Below are 18922 nucleotides of genomic sequence, written 5' to 3'. Positions count from 1 at the left end.
AAAAGGCTCTTTTGCGTTGCACTTTCGACGACTTCCGGCGGCTCCTCTCGCGAGGATTGGCTGTTAGCGGCGTTGTGGCTAAGCTCGTGTAACGGCGGCGGTGTCGGCAGCTCCTGCAGCGAAGAGTTTGGCGCGATGGTGAGAAAGGCCTCCGCGGCTACCCGAGTCCGAGTCCCCGGCCTCCAGAGCGACCCCAGCCCCATACATTTTCCTCTCCCCACGAGCCCCATGCAGCGCGGCGTGATGCTCCCCGCCACTCCAGTCGGTGGATTGATCCTTGTTCCCGCCGCAGGGACGCCAGGCCTGACTCTAGGCCTCGGAGCCCCGGTCCGCCCTGCGGTTGCGCGCCCGCCTGCTCGCTCGGGTCAGGCGTGCCTTGGGCCTGAGGATGAGCTCTCTCCCGATTGTTACTTGGTAGAGGGAGGCGTGGGGGTGGTGTTTTGTTTTTTGAGATAGAGAGTCTCACTCTATCGCCCAGGCTGGAGTGCAGTGGCGCGATCTCAGACCCCTGCAACCTCCGCCTCCTGGGTTCAAGCAAGTCTCCTGTCTCAGCCTCCCTAGTAGCTGGGATTACAGGCGCCCGCCACCTCGCCCGGCTAATTTTTGTATTTTAGTAGAGACGGCGTTTCACCATGTTGGCCAGGCTGGTCCTCGAATTCCTGACCTCAAGCAATCCACCCGCCTCGGCATCCCAAAGTGCTGGGATTACAGGCGTGAGCCACCGGGCCCTGCCGGATATTGTATTTTTCCCTCCAAATGCTCTAGCCTGCTGTAGGAACAATGGGCCAGGGTTGTCTAACCTATTCTCGAAGCTGACAGATCCAGCTATACCCAGCATGTGGGCTAGGAGAGGACGTATTTGCTTTGCAGTGTGTTTTCTCAGCTTTCGTTTTCCTGTGCTCTGCCTTTTTTTTTTTTTTTTTTTCTGTTTTTGAGACCTCTAGGTATTGCATGTGGCGCGTCCCTCAGCCCTCTATCTTGTACTTATCTGTATTTGTATCCTCTTGGGGCTGGAGGCTGAAAAGTAGGCTCAGCTCAGAGACCAGCTCTATTAGAACCCAACCGGGATGATCAGTAAGCTCGAATTCGAAGAAAGTGACCAAAACTGGCTTGAGAGGTGGTATAATCTGTAAAGAATTTGAGCAGGAAAGCAATGCCATTTAAAAATGATAACCACTTGACCACAGTTTTTAAAATGTATCATGTTATGTTCTTAGTGATTTTAATCCATGCCTTTGGGCAGTAAGTACTGAAAATAGTAAACTTTGCCCGGTGTTCATTTTAAGACTAGTTATAAAAAGCAACATGCTGTATAGCTTTTTCCATTCTTACCCTTTCAAATTAGTCCTTTAATTTGCATTAGAATTGGAATACAATTATTATAGTAGCAGTTGAGATAGCTAGTGTATAGGGCAAGCTCTGTTGCAAGAATGCACGTGGTTTCTACAAAATTATTTTTTCTTAAATGACTCATTGAAACTTTTTGAGTAGCTAGCTTACAAAGACTTCTGTATAACAAATAATCTAATATAATGCTTTCTGTGGCTTTTAAATCGATTTAACAAAGGCTTTGACTGCTCAGGTTATTACAGGTGAGAGTTAATCCTTCGTCTCTTGTCACCAAGTTCCGTTTTTATGTCAAACCCTCTCAAACTTTTAGGCAAAGTGATTTAGTTTTCTTGATGGCGAGAGAAGAGTATGATTACCCTTTGTTTTGTGTGTCATGTTAAATGTACTATTTTTCCATTGTTTATTCAGAAAGCCTGGGCTTCAGCTATTTCAGTTCCAATTTGATGGTTAAAAATTCTGATCATTTTGGCCAGGCGCGGTGGCTCACGCCTGTAATCCCAGCACTTTGGGAGGTTGAGGCGGGCAGATCACCTGAGGTCGGGAGTTCAAGACCAGCCTGACCAACATGGAGAAACCCCGTCTCTACTAAAAAGACAAAATTAGCTGAGCGTGGTGGTGCATGCCTGTAATCCCAGCTACTTGGGAGGCTGAAGCAGAAGATTCGCTTGAACCCGGAAAGCAGAGGTTGCGGTGAGCTGAGATCACACCTTTGCACTCCAGCCTGGGCAACAAGAACAAAACTCTGTCTCCAAAAAAAAAAAAATGATGTTCATTCCAAAACAGTTTAGGGTTCCTGTTAGGAAATTTTTGTTTTCTGGTTTTTGGCTGAAAAATACTAGTACAGCAGAAGAAAAGGAAAAAAGTGAATAGTTTGATTTGGGACTGGGTTTACAGTGGAGTTGCATCATACTTGCATTTAATTAACCTTACACATGTAGCAAAAAATTGGATGAGTCATATTTTCAACAGACCAGTGAATGCTCAGCTGGATGAGATTTTTTGCTCCCCAAGGGACATTTGTAACAAAGAATCAGCCAACCCAAAATGTAATAGAGCCCAGGTTGAGAAACACTGAGATTGATTTGTTAGTGACTGATCACTAACAAAAACACGTTTCCCAGTGAGCATGAAGTGGAAGAAAAGTCTGTCTGCTATTTTTCGGGCATATTTCACATTTCTCATAGTGTGATCACCTAACTTTCTGTGTGATTCTAATACGTGATTTTAGTATGAGAAAGCCCAGTAAGGCAAGTTATCTACTAGGTGAATAGTTTAGTGGATTTTTAAGGGTAATTCTTACGATATGTTTATATTGCTAATTTATCTACTGCTTTAATGTTAAGTCTAACCCTTGGATAAAATGTGACTTTGCTCTTATGCTAAGGTTGGAAAAAAAGCTTAAGTTAAAACCATGCTTGTGATCATTATACTATTTCCCCTTTTGTTTCCTTTCATCAGCCCATCTGACTTTTTATTAGTGACTTAAGAGCATTAAAGATGGAAAGTGACCACTGGAGACAGAAAACCTAAGCAGGTTTATAATTTAGTTGGGAAGCAAAGATACAAAAGAAAAAGGAGGGCAAGGTAGCTTATACTGATTACTTGTAGGCAATAAGTACAGTAGGACTGGGAGACTTAGGGAGACCGTACAGCAGAGTTGTTAATCCAGCTAGATACTACACTTAGACTAAGACATAAATATTTTTGTGGGAAAAGTATCCTAATTACTTTTTTTTTTCCTTTTAAGAGATAGGGCCTCACTCTTCGATGCAATGGTGTGATCATGGCACACTGCAGTCTCAGCCTCCTGGGCTCAAGGAATCCTCCTGCCTTAGACTTCCAAAGTGCTGAGACTACAGGCATGCACCCGGCAAATTTTATTTTGTTGTAGAGACAGGGTCTTGCTGTGTTGCTCAGGTTGGTCTCAAACTTCTGGCCTCAAGTGATTTTCCCCCTCTTAGCCTCCCAGAGGAGGAGGATTATAGGCATGGGATGCATGCCTGGCCTCTCTAATTACGTTTTAATAACTAGCAATCATTATTGCATTACAAATGGGGATTTTTTTTTTATCATACTATGAATTTCTCAAATAGAAACTTACATTGAAATCATGTTTTCCCCCTGCAGTCTCACACCATTTTGCTGGTACAGCCTACCAAGAGGCCAGAAGGCAGAACTTATGCTGACTATGAATCTGTGAATGAATGCATGGAAGGTGAGTTTAACACTAATCAAGGGGTAGAAAAATGTCTCATTTAGGAACTGGGTTTTCCCCCTCCAAATTTCTTTTTTTTTAATAGTCCATCCACCCCAGGCCCTGCCTTTATCACTTCCAACCCTCCAAATTTCTTGAATTGCTAATTGTAGAAGGGAAAGCAGATATTTAGGATGGACCATAATTATTGAACATTTTTATTTGTTTGTTTATTTATTTATTATTTGAGACAGAGTCTCGCTCTGTCACCCAGACTGGAGTGCAGTCATACAATCTTGGCCCACGCAACCTCTGCCCCCCAGGTTCAAGTGATTCTTGTGCCTCAGCCTCCCAAGTAGCTGGGACTACAGGCGTGGGCCACCACCCCCAGCTAATTTTTTGTGTATTTAGTAGAGATGGGGTTTCACTATGTTGGCCAGGCTGGTCTCGAACTCCTGACCTCAAGTGATCTGCCTTGGCCTGTTGAACATTTTAAACATTAATTATGTATATAGTATCCTCCTTGGTACAAGTGTTAGGTTTTTTTTAAAAAAAAAAAAAAAAACTAATGTATATAATGAGTGACTTTCCAGAGCTGCTTATTGTTTTATAAATATTCTCTTATTATTTGTCACATATTATTTTGTTACAGTATAGAAATATTTTACAGGTATCCCTTATATATTCTGGTTAAACTCAAGCACTATAGACTTGTGTGTCTGTTGGTTTTTAATAGGTTGTTTTAATAGATTTAAGGGATACAAGTGCAGTCTTCTTATATAGATATATTGCATAGTAGTAAAGTCTGGGCCTTTTTTTTTTTCTTCCTTAAGAGACGGGGTCTTGCTGTGTCACCCAGGCTGGGGTGCAGTGGTGATCATGGCTTATTGCAGTCTCAGTTTCCTGGGCTCAAGCAGTCCTCCTGCCTCAGCCTCCCAAATAGCTGGGACTAGAGGCACCTGCCGCCACACCTGGCTAATTTTTTGTTTTTTTAATAGAGATGAGGTCACTGTGTTGCACATGTTGGTCTCAGACTTCTAGCCTCAGGTGGTTCTCCTGCCTTAGCCTCCCAAAGTTCTGAGATTACAAGCATAAGCTACTGCACCCAACCAAGTCTGGGCTTTTAGTGTAGCCATCACCTGGTGTACATTGTATGCAGTAGTGATTTTTCATCCCTCATCATTCTCCCACCTTTTGTAGTCTCCAGTGTCAGTTATTCCACTCTGTCTGTCCATGTGCACACATTATTTAGCCTCCACTAATAAGTGAGAACATTAGATGTTTGACTTTCTGAGTTACTTCACTTGAGATAATGACCTCCAATTCCATCCATGTTGCTGCAAAGACATGGTTTTATTCTTTTTTTAATAGCTGAGTAGTATTCCATGGTTTGTGTGTGCATGCATACTCATACACCAGATTTCCTTTGTCTAGTCATCCATTGATGGACACTTAGTTGATTCCATGACTTTGCTGTTGTGTATAGTACTGCCGTAAACGTATGAGTGCAGATGTCTTTGTTTCTTTTTGTTTTTTTGAGACAGAGTCTCACTCTGTCGCCCAGGCTGGCGTGCAGTGGTACGTCTCAGCTCACTGCAACTTCTGCCTCCTGGGTTCAAATGATTCTCCTTCCTCAGCCTCCTGAGTAGCTGGGACTATAGGTGTGTGCCACCACACCCAGCTAATTTTTGTATTTTTAGTAAAGACAGGGTTTCGCCACGTTGGCCAGGCTGGTCCCGAACTCCTGACCTCAAATGATCCACCCACCTCGGCTTCCCAAAGTGCTGGGATTACAGGCGTGAGCCACCACTCCCGGCCATCTACTCTAATTCTTAAAGAAGAACGTGGCATTTTTTCTTCATCTCTTTACAGATCCATTTCTCTGCTGACATTTCTGCCTGCTATTGATGTAGATTTTCTGTGCAAGCTCTCCTAGCAAATTGTTACCTAACCTATATTATCGTGTTTGGTCTTTGATTCTGCAATACTCTTATTTCTCAGGGCAGTTTCAGGGTTGTAGAAAAATTGAACAGAAACTACAGTTTTCCCATATTACTCTTTCTTCACCCCTACACAATTTCCCCTATTATTAATGAATTTCACTGGTGTGGTACATTTGTAACAGTGGTGAACTAGTATTCATTACTGATACATTATCATTAAGTAAAGTTCGTAGTTTATACTAGGTTTTATTCTTATGTCCTACATTATTGTGGATTTTCCCAAATGCGAAGCGTCATGTGTCCGCCATTACAGCATCACACAGAATGGTTTCACTGCCCTGCCCTAAACATTTCTTGTGCTCTACCTATTCGTCCCCTCCTACCCCATCCTCAACCTCTGGGAACCATTGGTTTTTTTTACTGTCTCCATAGTTTTGCCTTTTCCAGAATGTCATATGGTTGGAATCATTATCGTGTGTGGCTTTTTCTTAACTGGCTTTTTTTACTTAGCAATGTGCATTTATTATGTTTCCTCCATGCCTTTTCATGCCTTGGTAGCTCTTTTTCTAAAAATTGAAAATGGTGATTTATTTCCCATTTAAAAACCTAAAACAAAAAAATGTTAAAATAATTATTAAATAAGTTCTCACATGATGTGGTTGCCAAATGGTAATTTTATTATTCTATTTTTTTTCTTGTAGTAAATATTCCCCTGTAGATCAGAGCATTTTTCTCCTCCCCCCTCACTTTTTTTTTACGAGCAGTTAAAGACTTTATTTAAGACCATGTTTTTAGAGCAGTTTTAGGCTTGTGGGAAAATTGTTTGGAAAGTACAGAGCTCCAGCATATGCCTTCTTTCCTCCCCTTCTTAGTTTCCCCTATTAGTGCATCTTCTATTAGTCTGATTACACTTGTTGGGATTGATGAATTAATATTCATAGATTATTATTAACTAAAGTTCACAGTTTATGTTAGGGTTTACTGTATGTGTTGAACATTCTGTGGGTTTTGACATGTATAATTACATGTATCTACCTTTACTGTATCATACAGAGTAGTTTCACTACCAGAAATCCCCATTGCTCCACCTATACCTCCTTCCCTGCCACCACCCCCAAATCCCTGATCTTTTTACCATCTCTATAGTTTTGCCTTTTCTGGAATGTCATGTTGGAATTATGGAGTATGAAGCCTTTTCAGACTGGCTGCTTTAGCCTAGCAATATGCTTTTTTTTTTTTTTTTTTTTTGGTGTGTGAAACAGAGTCTTACTCTGTCACCCAGGCTGGAGTGCTGTGACGCAATCTCAATCTCAGCTCACTGCAACCTCTGCCTCCCTGGTTCAAGCGATTCTCCTGCCTCAGCCACCCAAGTAGCTGGGATTACAGGCCTGCGCCACCATGCCTGGCTACCTTTTTTTGTATTTTTAGTAGAGACGGTTTTTACTGTGTAGGCCAGGCTGGTCTCAAACTCCTGACCTCAAGTGATCCGTCCACCTCGGCCTCCCAAAGTCTGGGGATCACAGGCATGAGCCCCCATGCCCGGCTGACCTAGCAGTATACTTTTATGGTTCTTACTTTTTGTGTGTGTGGCTGCATAGCTCATTTCTTTTTATTGCTGAATAATATTCCCTTGAATGAATGTACCATGGTTTGGTTATCCATTCACTTATTGAGGAGCATCTTGGTTGCTTCTATTTTTTGGCAATTATGAATAAAGCTGCTATAAACATTTCTGTGTAGGTTTTTGTGTGGACCTAAGTTTTCAGCTCATTTGGGTTAAATACGTAGGAGAGTGATTGCTAGATTATGTGGTACAAGTATGTTTAGCTTTGTAAGAAACTGCCAAACTGTCTTCAGACGTGGCAGGACCATTTTGCATTCCCACCAGGAGTGAATGAGTTTCTGTTCCACATCCTTACCAGCATTTGGTGTTGTCACTGATTTAGATTTTAGCCATTCTAAGGTATCTTATTGTTTTAATTTGCAATTTCCTAATGACATATAATGTCATCTTTTCATATGTTTATTTGCAGTTTACGTCTTTATTGAGGTATCCAGATCTTCTGCCCATTTTTCATTGAGTGATTATGGTTAAGTTTTAGGAGTTCTTTGTATATTTTTGGACATTAGTCCTTTATCAGATAAGATGTTTTATAAAGGTTTTCTCCCGGTTTGTGGTGTCTTCTCACTTTCTTAATTGTGTCTTTTGGAGCACAAAAGTATTTTATTTTTATAAACTTTAACTTGCATATTTTTCTTTTTGTTGTGTTTTTGGTGTCATATCTAAGAAACCATTGGTTTATCCAAGGTCACAAATATTAATGCCTTTGTTTTTTTCTATGGGTCTTATAGTTTGGGCTCCTACTTTTAAGTCTCTGGTCTATTGTAGGGTTGTGTCCAACTTCATTCTTTCACATGTGACTATCCTTTTGTCCTAGCATCATTTGTTGAAAATACCGTTCTTTGTTGAATTGTTTTGGCATGCTTGTCAAAAAGCAGTTGACCATAAATGTGAGGGTTTGTTTCTGGACTCTCATTTCTGTTCTATTGATCTGGATACCTATCCTCATGCCAATACCATATTGTCTTGATTGCAGTAGTTTCATATTAAGTTTTGAAATCAGGAAGTTTGAATCCTCCAGTGTTGTTCTTTTTCAAGATTATTTTGGCTGTCTTGGGTCTCCTGCATTTCTGTGTCAAATTTAGGATTAGCTTGTTGGTTTCTGCAAAAGCAGCTTGGATTTTTATAGGAATTGCATTGAATCCGTAGATCATCTGGGGGAGTATTGGCATCAAGTCTTCCAACTCATGAACATGAGATGTCTTTCCATTTATTAAGCATGGTGTGGTGGCTTTACTTTCCAGCATGGCGTGGTGGCTCACACCTGTCATCCCAGGACTTTGGGAGGCCAAGGTGAGCGGATTGCTTGAGCCCAGGAGTTTGAGACTAGCCTGGGCAACATGATGAAACCCCTGCTCTCCAAAAAGTACAAAAATTAGCTGGGCATGTTGGCATGTACCTGTAGTCACAGATCCTTGGGAGGATCACTTGAACTTAAGAGGTCAAGGGTGCAGTGAGCTGTAATTGGGCCACTGCACTCCAGCCTGGACAACAGAATGAGACTCTGTCTCAAGGGAAGGAAAAGAGTCTTTCCATGACATTTTATAGTGTAGGGTGTACATGTTTTGTACTTCTTTTGTTTCGTTTATTTCTAAGAATTTTATTCTTTTTTATGCTGTTATAAATGGAGTTTTCTTAATTTTATTTTCAGACTTGTTGTTAAGGCATAGAAATAAAATTTATTTTCATATACTGATCCTATATCCTGCAACCTTGCTGTACTCATTTATTAGTTCTAATAGATTTTTATTGTTTCTTTAGGATTTTCTATCTGTAAGATAATGTCATCTGCAAATAATGATGGCTGTACTTCTTCCTTTCCAATCTGAAGGCCTGTTATCTCTTTTTCTTGCCCAACTGCCTTGGCTAGAATTTCTAGTACAATGTTGAATACAAGTAGCAACAATAAATATTCTGGTATTCTTTCTAATCTTAACAGAAAAGCATCCCATCTTTAACCATTAAGTATAATGGAGGCCGAGCATGGTGGCTTTGCCTGTAATCCCAGCACTTTGGGAGGCCGACGCGGGTGGATCACCTGGGCTGAGGAGTTTGAGACCAGCCTGGCCAGCATGGTGAAACCCCGTCTCTACTAAAAATACAAAAATTAGCCGGGCGTGGTGGCACACACCTGTAATCCCAGCTACTCGGGAGGCTGAGGCTGAGGCAATAGAATCACTTGAATCTGGGAGGTGGAGATTGCAGTGAGCCGAGATTGCGCAATTGCACTCTGGCCTGGGCAACAAGAGCAAAAACTCCATCTCAAAAAAAAAAAAAAAGTATAACTGTGGGTCAATGCCTTTTTAACATTATGAATTTATTTTCCTAGTTTTTATTTTCCTTCCATTCATTAACTCATGGGTGATAGTCTGTGATCACAATGTAGTATGCCAGTAGCAATAAAAAACCCTAGGATAGTTGTTTAATAGTTCTGTGGTTGAATAGTATTTTTATTAGGAAATTTATAAAGTTAATTTGGAGCTAATAAAAGGCTTATATATACAGTATAGGACATGTTTTTTCTAGATAACTAGCATTTATGTCACTTATCCACTCATCATAGTAGTCGTAAAATAGTTGACAGTGGGAATAGACTGAAAAGGTGTATTCTTCTTTTGTGGGAATAACAAAGGAGAGTATCAGGCCGGGCACAATGGCTCACGCCTGTAATCCCAGCCCTTTGGGAGGCTGAGGCGGGCTGATCACCTGAGGTCAGGAGTTCAAGATCAGCCTGGCCAACATGGTAAAACCCCATCTCTACTAAAAATACAAAAAGTTAGCTGGGTGTGGTGGCGGGTGCCTGTAATCCCAGCTACTTGGGGGGCTGAGGCAGGAGAATTGCTTGAACCCAGGAGGCGGAGGTTGCAGTGAGCCAAGATCGCATCATTGCACTCCAGCCTGGGCAACAAGAGCAAAACTCCGTCTCAAAGGAAAAAAAAGGAGAGTATTATTGAATAAAAACTAAATAGATAATGTACTGTATAGCTAATTATAATTAGTAATGTGGGCTTGCTATTAATGATTTTGCTCATTATCTTTTTTATTATATTTAAGTACTTATATCCTTGTTCGTGTGCTAATGCTTTATATGTATTATTTCAAATAAACCTCACAATTCTATGAAGAGGCACTCTTAACTCTGTTTGACAGGTGTGGTTCAGGGAATGGCGTCGTTTGTCCTCGGTTTGACAGGGGCAGAGCTGGAACTCAAGTCTCTGAATCCATAGTCTAGGATTTCTTTTTTTTTTTTTTTTTTTTGAGACAGAATCTTGCTCTGTCGCCCGGGCTGGAGTGCAGTGGCCAATCTCGGCTCACTGCAATCTCCACCTCCCAGGTTCACACCATTCTCCTGCTTCAGCCTCCCGAGTAGCTGGGGCTACAGGCACCTGCCACCATGCCTGGCTAATTTTTTTTGTGTTTTTTTAGTAGAGACGGGGTTTCACCGTGTTGGCCAGGATGGTCTTGATCTCCTGACCTCGTGATCCACCCGCCTCGGCCTCCCAAAGTGCTGGGATTACAGGCGTGAGCCACTGTGCCCGGCCTAGTCTAGGATCTTAAATACACATTAGGATAATCTCTTTCCTTGTTGCCAGTTTTTAATGTGACTTTTTTTTTTTTTTTTTTTTTGCTCTGTAGCTTTAGGAAGAATTACTGAAAAACCTGTTAAGACCCACAATGTTATTTGTTTGAGCCATCAGATGGCAAGTCTTTAAAGTCCCTTAGCTCCAGTGGTTTGAAGTAATCATTTTATTATTAAGACACAAAATAGTTACACCAACATTGTGGTGAATTTCTCAGCTGCCCAGACTGGAGTGCAGTGATGCAATCATGGCTCACTGCAGCCAAGTGATTCTCCCACCTCAGCTTCCCAGGTAGCTGGGACCACAAGCACACACCATCACACCTGGCTAATTTTTTAATTTTTGTAGAGATGAGGTCTCCCTGTGTTGCCCAGGCAGGCTGGTCTTAAACTGTGGGGCTCAAGTGATGCTCCTGCCTCAGCCTCCCAAAGAGCTGGGATTACAGGCGTAAGCCACTACACCTGACCTGGTGAATTTATAAAATAAAAAAGTATTTGCTAGTGGCAATAATCAAAAAGCCATCAATCTATCATCTTTTCCCCAGCTCAACTTTATTAAAGTAAATATGATATCAACATATAGCACTGCTCATAAGCACTGCTCATATCTAGAAGTGTATGCGATTGTAAGATTTTGCTTTTTTTCCTATCCTTTCTTAGGCGTTTGTAAAATGTATGAAGAACATCTGAAAAGAATGAATCCCAACAGTCCCTCTATCACATATGACATCAGTCAGTTGTTTGATTTCATTGATGATCTGGCAGACCTCAGCTGCCTGGTGTAAGTATTAGCCAACATGTCTTTTATCTTGTATTTTCTATTGTTTTTCTGTCTGTTTGAGGTGATTTATGGTATTAGGAGCTAATTATGTGCCTGACACTGATCTTTGCATTTGCATAGTGTATAGTAATTAATATTTCTCTTACAGAAATAAGAGATTGGCAACATAAAGCCAAAGGCACAGAAAAAAATGACTTTGCTAATTGATATAGTTAGTATCCAGAAAGGATCCTAATTAAGAAGTTCCATGTCCCTGTTCTTTGTTCCTTATACCTAATTTTTTTTTTTCCTTTACAGTCTTTGTCCTAAAGCCGTTGGTTTTGGATTAAAACTAAGATTATCTTTTTTTCATGACATTTCAAAAACTTAAATATGTGTGTAGCTGAAATTTAATTTAATTTCAATCCTACCCTGTGTAAGTATGTATATTTTGTTATGTTAGAGTGAGATTTTTTAACGTATTTGTTATAGTTTGTATTGATAATCTGCTTCTGACAACTACTAACAAGGAGCATAAAGTGTTACTATAGACTTACCTAATATTTTTTACATTAGCGAACAGAAATTGAGTGTAAATACAGCTCATTTAACCAAGGAAAATGGAAGCACCTTATGATACGATACTCAATCATCGGATACTTGAATATTTATTACATGCCATGTGCTGTGCTAGAAGTTGAAAGAGCAGTGATGAGAAATATACAAGTCTTACTCATAGGCACTTCCTGGGTCACCACTGGAGCCAATCCTGGCATGTGGCTGCACCATGCTGTCTCCCCAAAAGTTCCAAAACATGCATTTCCTTGGGATGTTTGAGTTTTGTTTTCTTTACCTCTTCGTTGTGTTCCAGTTGTAGCCATTTCACTTTGGTCACTCAGAACATTCAAATGAATGTTGCATGGTACTTTAAGCCATTCAGACATCTATAGGAAAAACATACCAGACAGAGGGGACGAGGAACAGCTCGTGTAGAAGTCCTAAAGTAGGAGTGCCTGGCATGTTTGAAGTCATTAAGGAAGCCTTTGAGACTGCAGAGGAATGAGTGAAGGAGAGAGTCTTAGGAGATTGGAGGGGCAGGGAGCAATGATATCCTGGAAGCCAAATGCAGAAGTGTGTCATATCATTGATAGGACAGATAAGTGAGGACTGAGAATTTAATTGACCCCTGGATTTGACACTGTGGAAGTCTTTGGTGACTTCCAAAACAGTTGTGGTAGAGTGCCAGGAGTAAAATGCCTACAGATTTCGGTGTATGGAAGGGAATGAAAAGAGAAGATTTATAGGTGGCCATTACAGGCTTGCTTTTTTTTTTTTTTTTTTTTTTTAAAGAATTTTGCTTGAAAGAACAGAAAAATGGGGTTGTAGCTGGAGAAGGAAATTGCTTTTTTTAAAGTGGGAAAAGTAATGGTAAGTTTGCAGGCTGATGGGATGATGTACTAGAGAAGGAGAAACTGATAGCTCAAATTGGCTCTTGGACAGTTCAATCATAAAAAAGGGAGGACAGACAAATTTGGGAGCTGGGGGGAATTATCTTTTGTATGCTTCAGTTATCTCAGAAAGATAAGGAGCAAGGACATCATTTGAAACCGGTGTTATAGGTTTGTGGAAAAGTAAGAAATAAGCTAGGAAGGTGAAAGAATTAGGGAACTGCAGTTAATTCAGGGATGCATTAAGTGTCCCCCAAAGTATCTATCTGATAATGATTTAAAGTGAAATCAGTCATTGTGATCATGGGATTTTTTTCCTAGTCTCTCTCACCTGGATGGTTACAGGTGAGGAGTAGGTAGAGAGTAAAGATTTTGCTAAAGGTTGAGGGCATATATGAGGATAACAGCAACGACTGAATGACCATGAGCTTTAATTGGGGGTGTAGGAGGAGGTGCTGGAAACAGAGGTAGATCAGTTCGTTGTAGGTCCCACTGGATCAAGGATTGCTCACATTAGAGTGTTAGGAAGTGGTTGATCAGAGAATGACATGCTTGAAATTAGGAAATTGAAGTTGTTGGAAATGACAAGGTCTAGGGATCTGGCCAAGAGAGGGTAGGAGATGAGATTAGAGGAAAAGACTTCATGGAATTGGGAGGCCTAAGTGTTGACAGAATCATCCACTGGATATGAAATTACCAATAATATGTATATTAATTGATAGAATTTAAGAACAATTTGCTTTGTTTTTGTTCACTGCTGCATCTCTGGTACATAATTAGTGCTGAGTAAATATTGGTTATGTAAATGCATGTTACTTGTGTTATTTGAGGCATAGCTTTCTAAAATTATTGATAATTTTCTGTTTCCCTTATTTATATTACAGAGCTATATTCTGCATTGATTAAAAATTAATGGTTGTCTTTATGGTTTTATAAAAGAACCTTACTGAAACATTCAGGATCTAATCCTGACGCTTTTGGGGTGTCGTACTTACTCCCAGTAAGTGGGAAGTAAACTTGAAGTGAAGGATCATGTTTTACTTGTCTTGGGAGGCTGTGGTTAAGAGCTAGCTGGAGTGGCAGAATTAGACATAGCTGGGTTTGAATCCTGGCTCTACCATTTGCTAGCTCCCTTTGACAAGGCAGCTTTGTATTGCTAAACTTTAGTTTGCTCATTTGTAAAATTCAGACAAATCTAGTTCACAAGACTCCTTGTGAGGATCAAATACTTGCTGAGCACAGCATTATTAGATATGCAGCAACTCCCTTTTCAACTAGATTGAAGAAGTCAGGATAGAGTTTTATTTTTAATTACAAGCATGTTCTTAAATTTGCCAGGAGTAGAATGATATGAATTTTAATGTCTACATGTGAGATAAATTATAAATTTCAAGTGAGATTTAAAAGGTGTTCAGGTTTTTTCAACAACATGAAAATTGAACAGAGTAAAACAGTTACAAGTGACATGTTAATGACATACAAGTATGTCATTAATGACAGAACCTAACTTTTCTAACTTTGTAGTAGACTTTATAAAAAAAAATTTTAGAGACAGGGTCTTGCTATATTACCCAAGCTGGTCTCAAACTCCTGGGCTCAAGTGATCCTCCTTCCTCAGCCTCCCCAAGGGGTGATATTACAGGCATGAGCAACTGTACCCGGCTGCATTAGACTTTAAAATGTAAACTAGAAACCATATCTAGCATACTAAACTGATTTTTAATACAATATTTGCTATATTAAAGCAAAATAGGGGGAAAGCTTTAATTATTACCTAGATAATTTTTCCCACCTACAGTAGTTCCAGAAATATAGAAGAGAGGTTAATGACAATTTATGGTTTTTTACTAGTTTCAGAGTGTTAAAAACCGTAAATTATCATAGCTTGAAAACCTGTAACTATTTATGTTTGTTTCTAATGTTGAAAATTTTTTGGCCTCTGAAAAACTTTCAGAATCAAATTTAGGACTTAAAACTATTTTTCCCAGGTGACTTTGGTTATGTCCTTTTCGTTCTTTGAATATTCAGGAGAAATCAGGTATTGTTTCCAAAGAGGTCACCCACTGCCACAGCACATCCTGTGATTTGGGCCTTTACTCCTCAGACCAGAGACTGGGTCCATATTTGGTTTGTAGATGGTTGTGTGCTCATAGCTTCTATTAAATTTACATGGCAGTGACCTAGGACTTCTTTTAATTAATTCTTTTTAAACAGTGTAGGTAGAAATGGAAAAAATAAGATTCTACTTTGTAACATGACTAAACCCAGAGCAAACTGACCATGCATTAATAGTAAAATGTAGGCATGAAAATTTGTATTTCGTATACTTAAAGTCAGAGTCAGATTTTTCCAGTTTTCTGATCTGTACGTTTTTTAAATAAGCTTTTTGTAAGATGAAAATAATACCCTTTTGATAATGCAGTATTTTGTTTGCTTAGACACATAAAGAACATTTTCACCGTCAGTTATTATAATGACGAGAGGTATTCCTGATCAGTAAGAGAAGTTATCACTGAAGACACTTTTTTTTTTTTTTTTTTTTGGAGATAGAGTCTTGCACTGTTGCCAGGGTTCAAGCGATTCTCCTGCCTCAGCCTCCCGAGTAGCTGGGACTACAGGTGCGCGCCACCACGCCCAGCTAATTTTTGTATTTTTTTTTTAGTAGAGATGGGATTTCACAATGTTGGCCAGGATGGTCTTGATCTTTTGACATTGTAACCCGCCTGCCTCAGCCTCCCAAAGTGCTGAGATTACAGGCGTGAGCCACTGGCACCTGGCCTACTATTTGAGTTGGAAAATTGCATGCAGGTTGATGGATTCCTAAATGTTCACAAACCAGAGTGATTTTTGTTGGGGGGAATGGTATAAACAAAGCCTGTCCCATCCAGATATGATAATTGTGAGAAATTTTGTTCCTTTTTAAGTTATTTTCCAGTGTTAATATAAATGTTATAGTCTCTTCTGCTACATTTTGCAGTAGACTAGCTTAGAGCTTATTTAGGAAGCATGGACAAAGAGTTTTCAGAAAAAATTACATTTTAGAATTTTTAAATTTGGTTAAGCATTTTTAAAAATGGGAATCTTGTACATTTTTAATAAACCAGATTGTGACCTTACTGTTCAGAGGAAGAATGTGATGTTAATTGTATAAAGCATTCCTACTTTGGAATTTATTTCCCTTGCCAAAAATTGTAGTTTAGGTTTCTAACTTAGTGATTAACAGTGAGGACTCTGGAGTCAGGAGTATTTAAAATCTATCTCCAGTCCAGCATTACCTAGCTAATAACTTGCTTCACTTTTTAAAGCCTTGGTTTCTCATTTATGAAAAAGGAGGCCAGGTGTGGTGGCTCACACCTGTAATCCCAGCACTTTGGGTGGCCGAGGTGGCTGGATCACTTGAGGGTCAGGAGTTCAAGACCAACCTGGCCAACATAGTGAAACCTCGTCTCTACTAAAAATACAAAAAATTAGCTGGATATGGTGGCACACGCCTATAATCTTACCTACTCAGGAGGCTGAGGCAGGAGAATCATGTGAACCCGGGTGGCAGAGGTTTCAGTGAGCCAAGATGGCACCACTGCACTCCAGACTGAGTGACAGAGTGAGATTCTGTCTAAAAAAAAAGCAGGGGTCGGTGGGGGGGAGCGAGGATAATTGTACCTACTCACAGGGTTGTAAAAATGAGTTAATTCAGATAAGAATTTAAAGCGACACCCAGTACTCTGACATCTTACTAGATACTACTCACAGTCCCATTGGAGTTTTACTGCTAATGCTAGTCTGTGTGCTCCTTACCCTTCTGATTAGAGATATTTTGGAGCTTATTATGTCTTCTGATAATTCTTCTCCATAGGCCTCTAGCATTATTTATTTTAAAAAGCAAATCCTAAAATATAGGTAAGGTTTTTTAGTTAATTCAGAATAAACATTGCAAATCTAAAGTTTGTTCTAGTATTGTTGTTTTTGTTTTTTTGAGATGGAGTCTCACTCACAGGAGTGCAGTGGCACGATCTCGGCTCACTGCATCCTCCACCGGTTGAAGCAATTCTCTTGCCTCAGCCTCCCGAGTAGCCAGGACTACAGGCGTGCGCCACCATGCCCAGCTAATTTTTGTATTTTAGTAGAGACAAGGTTTCACCATGTTGGCCAGGCTAGTCTTGAACTCCTGACCTCAAGTGATCCACCCGCCTCAGCCTCCCAAAGTGCTGGGATTACAGGCATGAGCCACTGCACCCAGCCAATTTTTTTGTTGTTGTTTTTTAATCACTAAAGGAACCATAAAAATAGAAACTATGTAGGAGGAAGAACACATGGTTTCTGGTCATACTCTGTCAAGAAGTAGATATGTAACATATTGGGCATTTAACTTAAAAGTTCTAAGTCATGTTTTCTTTTTCCACTGTAAGATTGTACTAGGTGATATAAAGTTCATGTTACTTAGAATTCAACGACTGTGTAAGTAGCTCTTTCAACTTTTCATTAAGTTAATTTTTGGAAATGTGCACATCTATGCCATCATTGGGCAGTTATAATTTGGGGATTTAAACACCTGGCAGTGATTGACCACTGTGACTTTGCTTATTCCCTTTCTCTCCTCAGTTACCGAGCTGATACCCAGACATACCAGCCTTATAACAAAGACTGGATTAAAGAGAAGATCTACGTGCTCCTTCGTCGGCAGGCCCAACAGGCTGGGAAATAATTGTGTTGGAAGCATTGGGGGGGTTGGGGTGGGCTTGGAACACAGGTGTGTACAGTGTGCTGTAGTGGAAGTTTTGTATCATAGTAATCCTGTTTCCACTTTGTTATACTCTAGCCAAGACTGACTGTATTAGATGAAATGTGAGGATCTTGTTCAATCGGAAACCCCCGTTACCTCCTCTTTTTCTTTTTTTTTTTTTTTACTTAAACATTTTTATGATGATTTAGATGGAAGTTGTTCTTCGTCACTTAATGTTGGTTCCAGTCCTTCAACTGTTCATATCTACTTTATAACATTCACATACTAACCCTTCTTCAAGATGGGGTGGGGGGTGGAAACGCAGTTTAGCCATATCCTCAAGATAAAGTCTTGGTAAAAATAAATAAATGTCCTTTAGTTATATTTTTCTCCCTGAGTGCTTTTTTTTTTTTTTTTTTTTGTCTTTGAACATTGAATTTTCTTGCAAAGCATTTTTTCATTGTAAGTTTAAAAACCAATAGCTGCTACACAAAGAATTTGAAGAAAGTTTAAGTAGTGCGCAACACATTTTGCTGTGATTTATGTGAAGCTAATAACACTTTTACCTCATTTTTCCAGCATAATTAAATGAATCTTAATTATAGCTCCAAGATTTGTACCTACTATTGACGCAAACGTTATAAATGACTTTCTGGTGATAACAGCTTGTCCGCAGCAGCAGCAGACAGATGAACTTCTTAGTGTTGATCAAATCAAGTACTCTTACTAGGAGGTCTTTGTGCCCTTTTCAGAGCCTTCAGTTGGATACTAGTTACCCACTACTGTAGGGAAGCTATAAGGGCAAGGGAAAAACCACAAAAAAGTATAAGATAGTCTTGTCTCTTTTTTGTTGTTGTTTTTTTGAGACAGTCTCACTCTGTACCCAGGCTGGAGTGTACTTCCAATCATGTCGATCATGTACTTTCAATCAGCAAGTACATGAGCACTCTCTGATTCTATTAGCACTTTACCAACAGCCGGTGATATCTTGACACAGCATAAGATTGAAAGTTTTTTGGAAGGCTCATGATTGGTCTAATATCCCCCTGTTCCTGCCTCTACTTGCACATTAGGGCCTTAACTATTTTTTTTTTGTTGTTTTATGCAAGACAAAATTTTACCTAGAACATACTCATATGTGCTCAGTTTTTCCTATAGAATAATCTGGTTAATGAAATGTTATCACTGTACCAAGAGATTATTAGAATTTTAGGGTACCTGACAAAATTAAGTAGAGTTGTAGTTAATGTTTCACTGTGAAACCAACCAAATTTTAAAGCTAAAATAGGCCGGGTGCGGTGGCTCA

The 18922-nt window shown here is 39.8% G+C and overlaps 1 protein-coding gene across 1 annotated transcript; it reads left to right on the top strand.

The window, feature by feature from the left end:
* Positions 1 to 11: 11 nt before the first annotated feature.
* ERH (ERH mRNA splicing and mitosis factor) lies at positions 12 to 18000 on the top strand. Its single transcript, XM_003780330.4, has 4 exons — positions 12 to 138; positions 3478 to 3565; positions 11349 to 11469; positions 17496 to 18000. The coding sequence occupies exons 1-4, from the start codon at positions 136 to 138 to the stop codon at positions 17596 to 17598; spliced, it is 315 nt and encodes a 104-aa protein (XP_003780378.2). The 5' UTR covers positions 12 to 135; the 3' UTR covers positions 17599 to 18000.
* The last annotated feature ends 922 nt before the right edge of the window (positions 18001 to 18922 follow it).

The sequence above is a fragment of the Pongo abelii genome, chromosome 15 (assembly GCF_028885655.2).
Source record: "Pongo abelii isolate AG06213 chromosome 15, NHGRI_mPonAbe1-v2.0_pri, whole genome shotgun sequence".
NCBI classification, from domain to species: domain Eukaryota; kingdom Metazoa; phylum Chordata; class Mammalia; order Primates; family Hominidae; genus Pongo; species Pongo abelii.
Note: the sequence above shows the minus strand (reverse complement) of the source record. Positions and strands in the feature narration are given on the sequence as shown.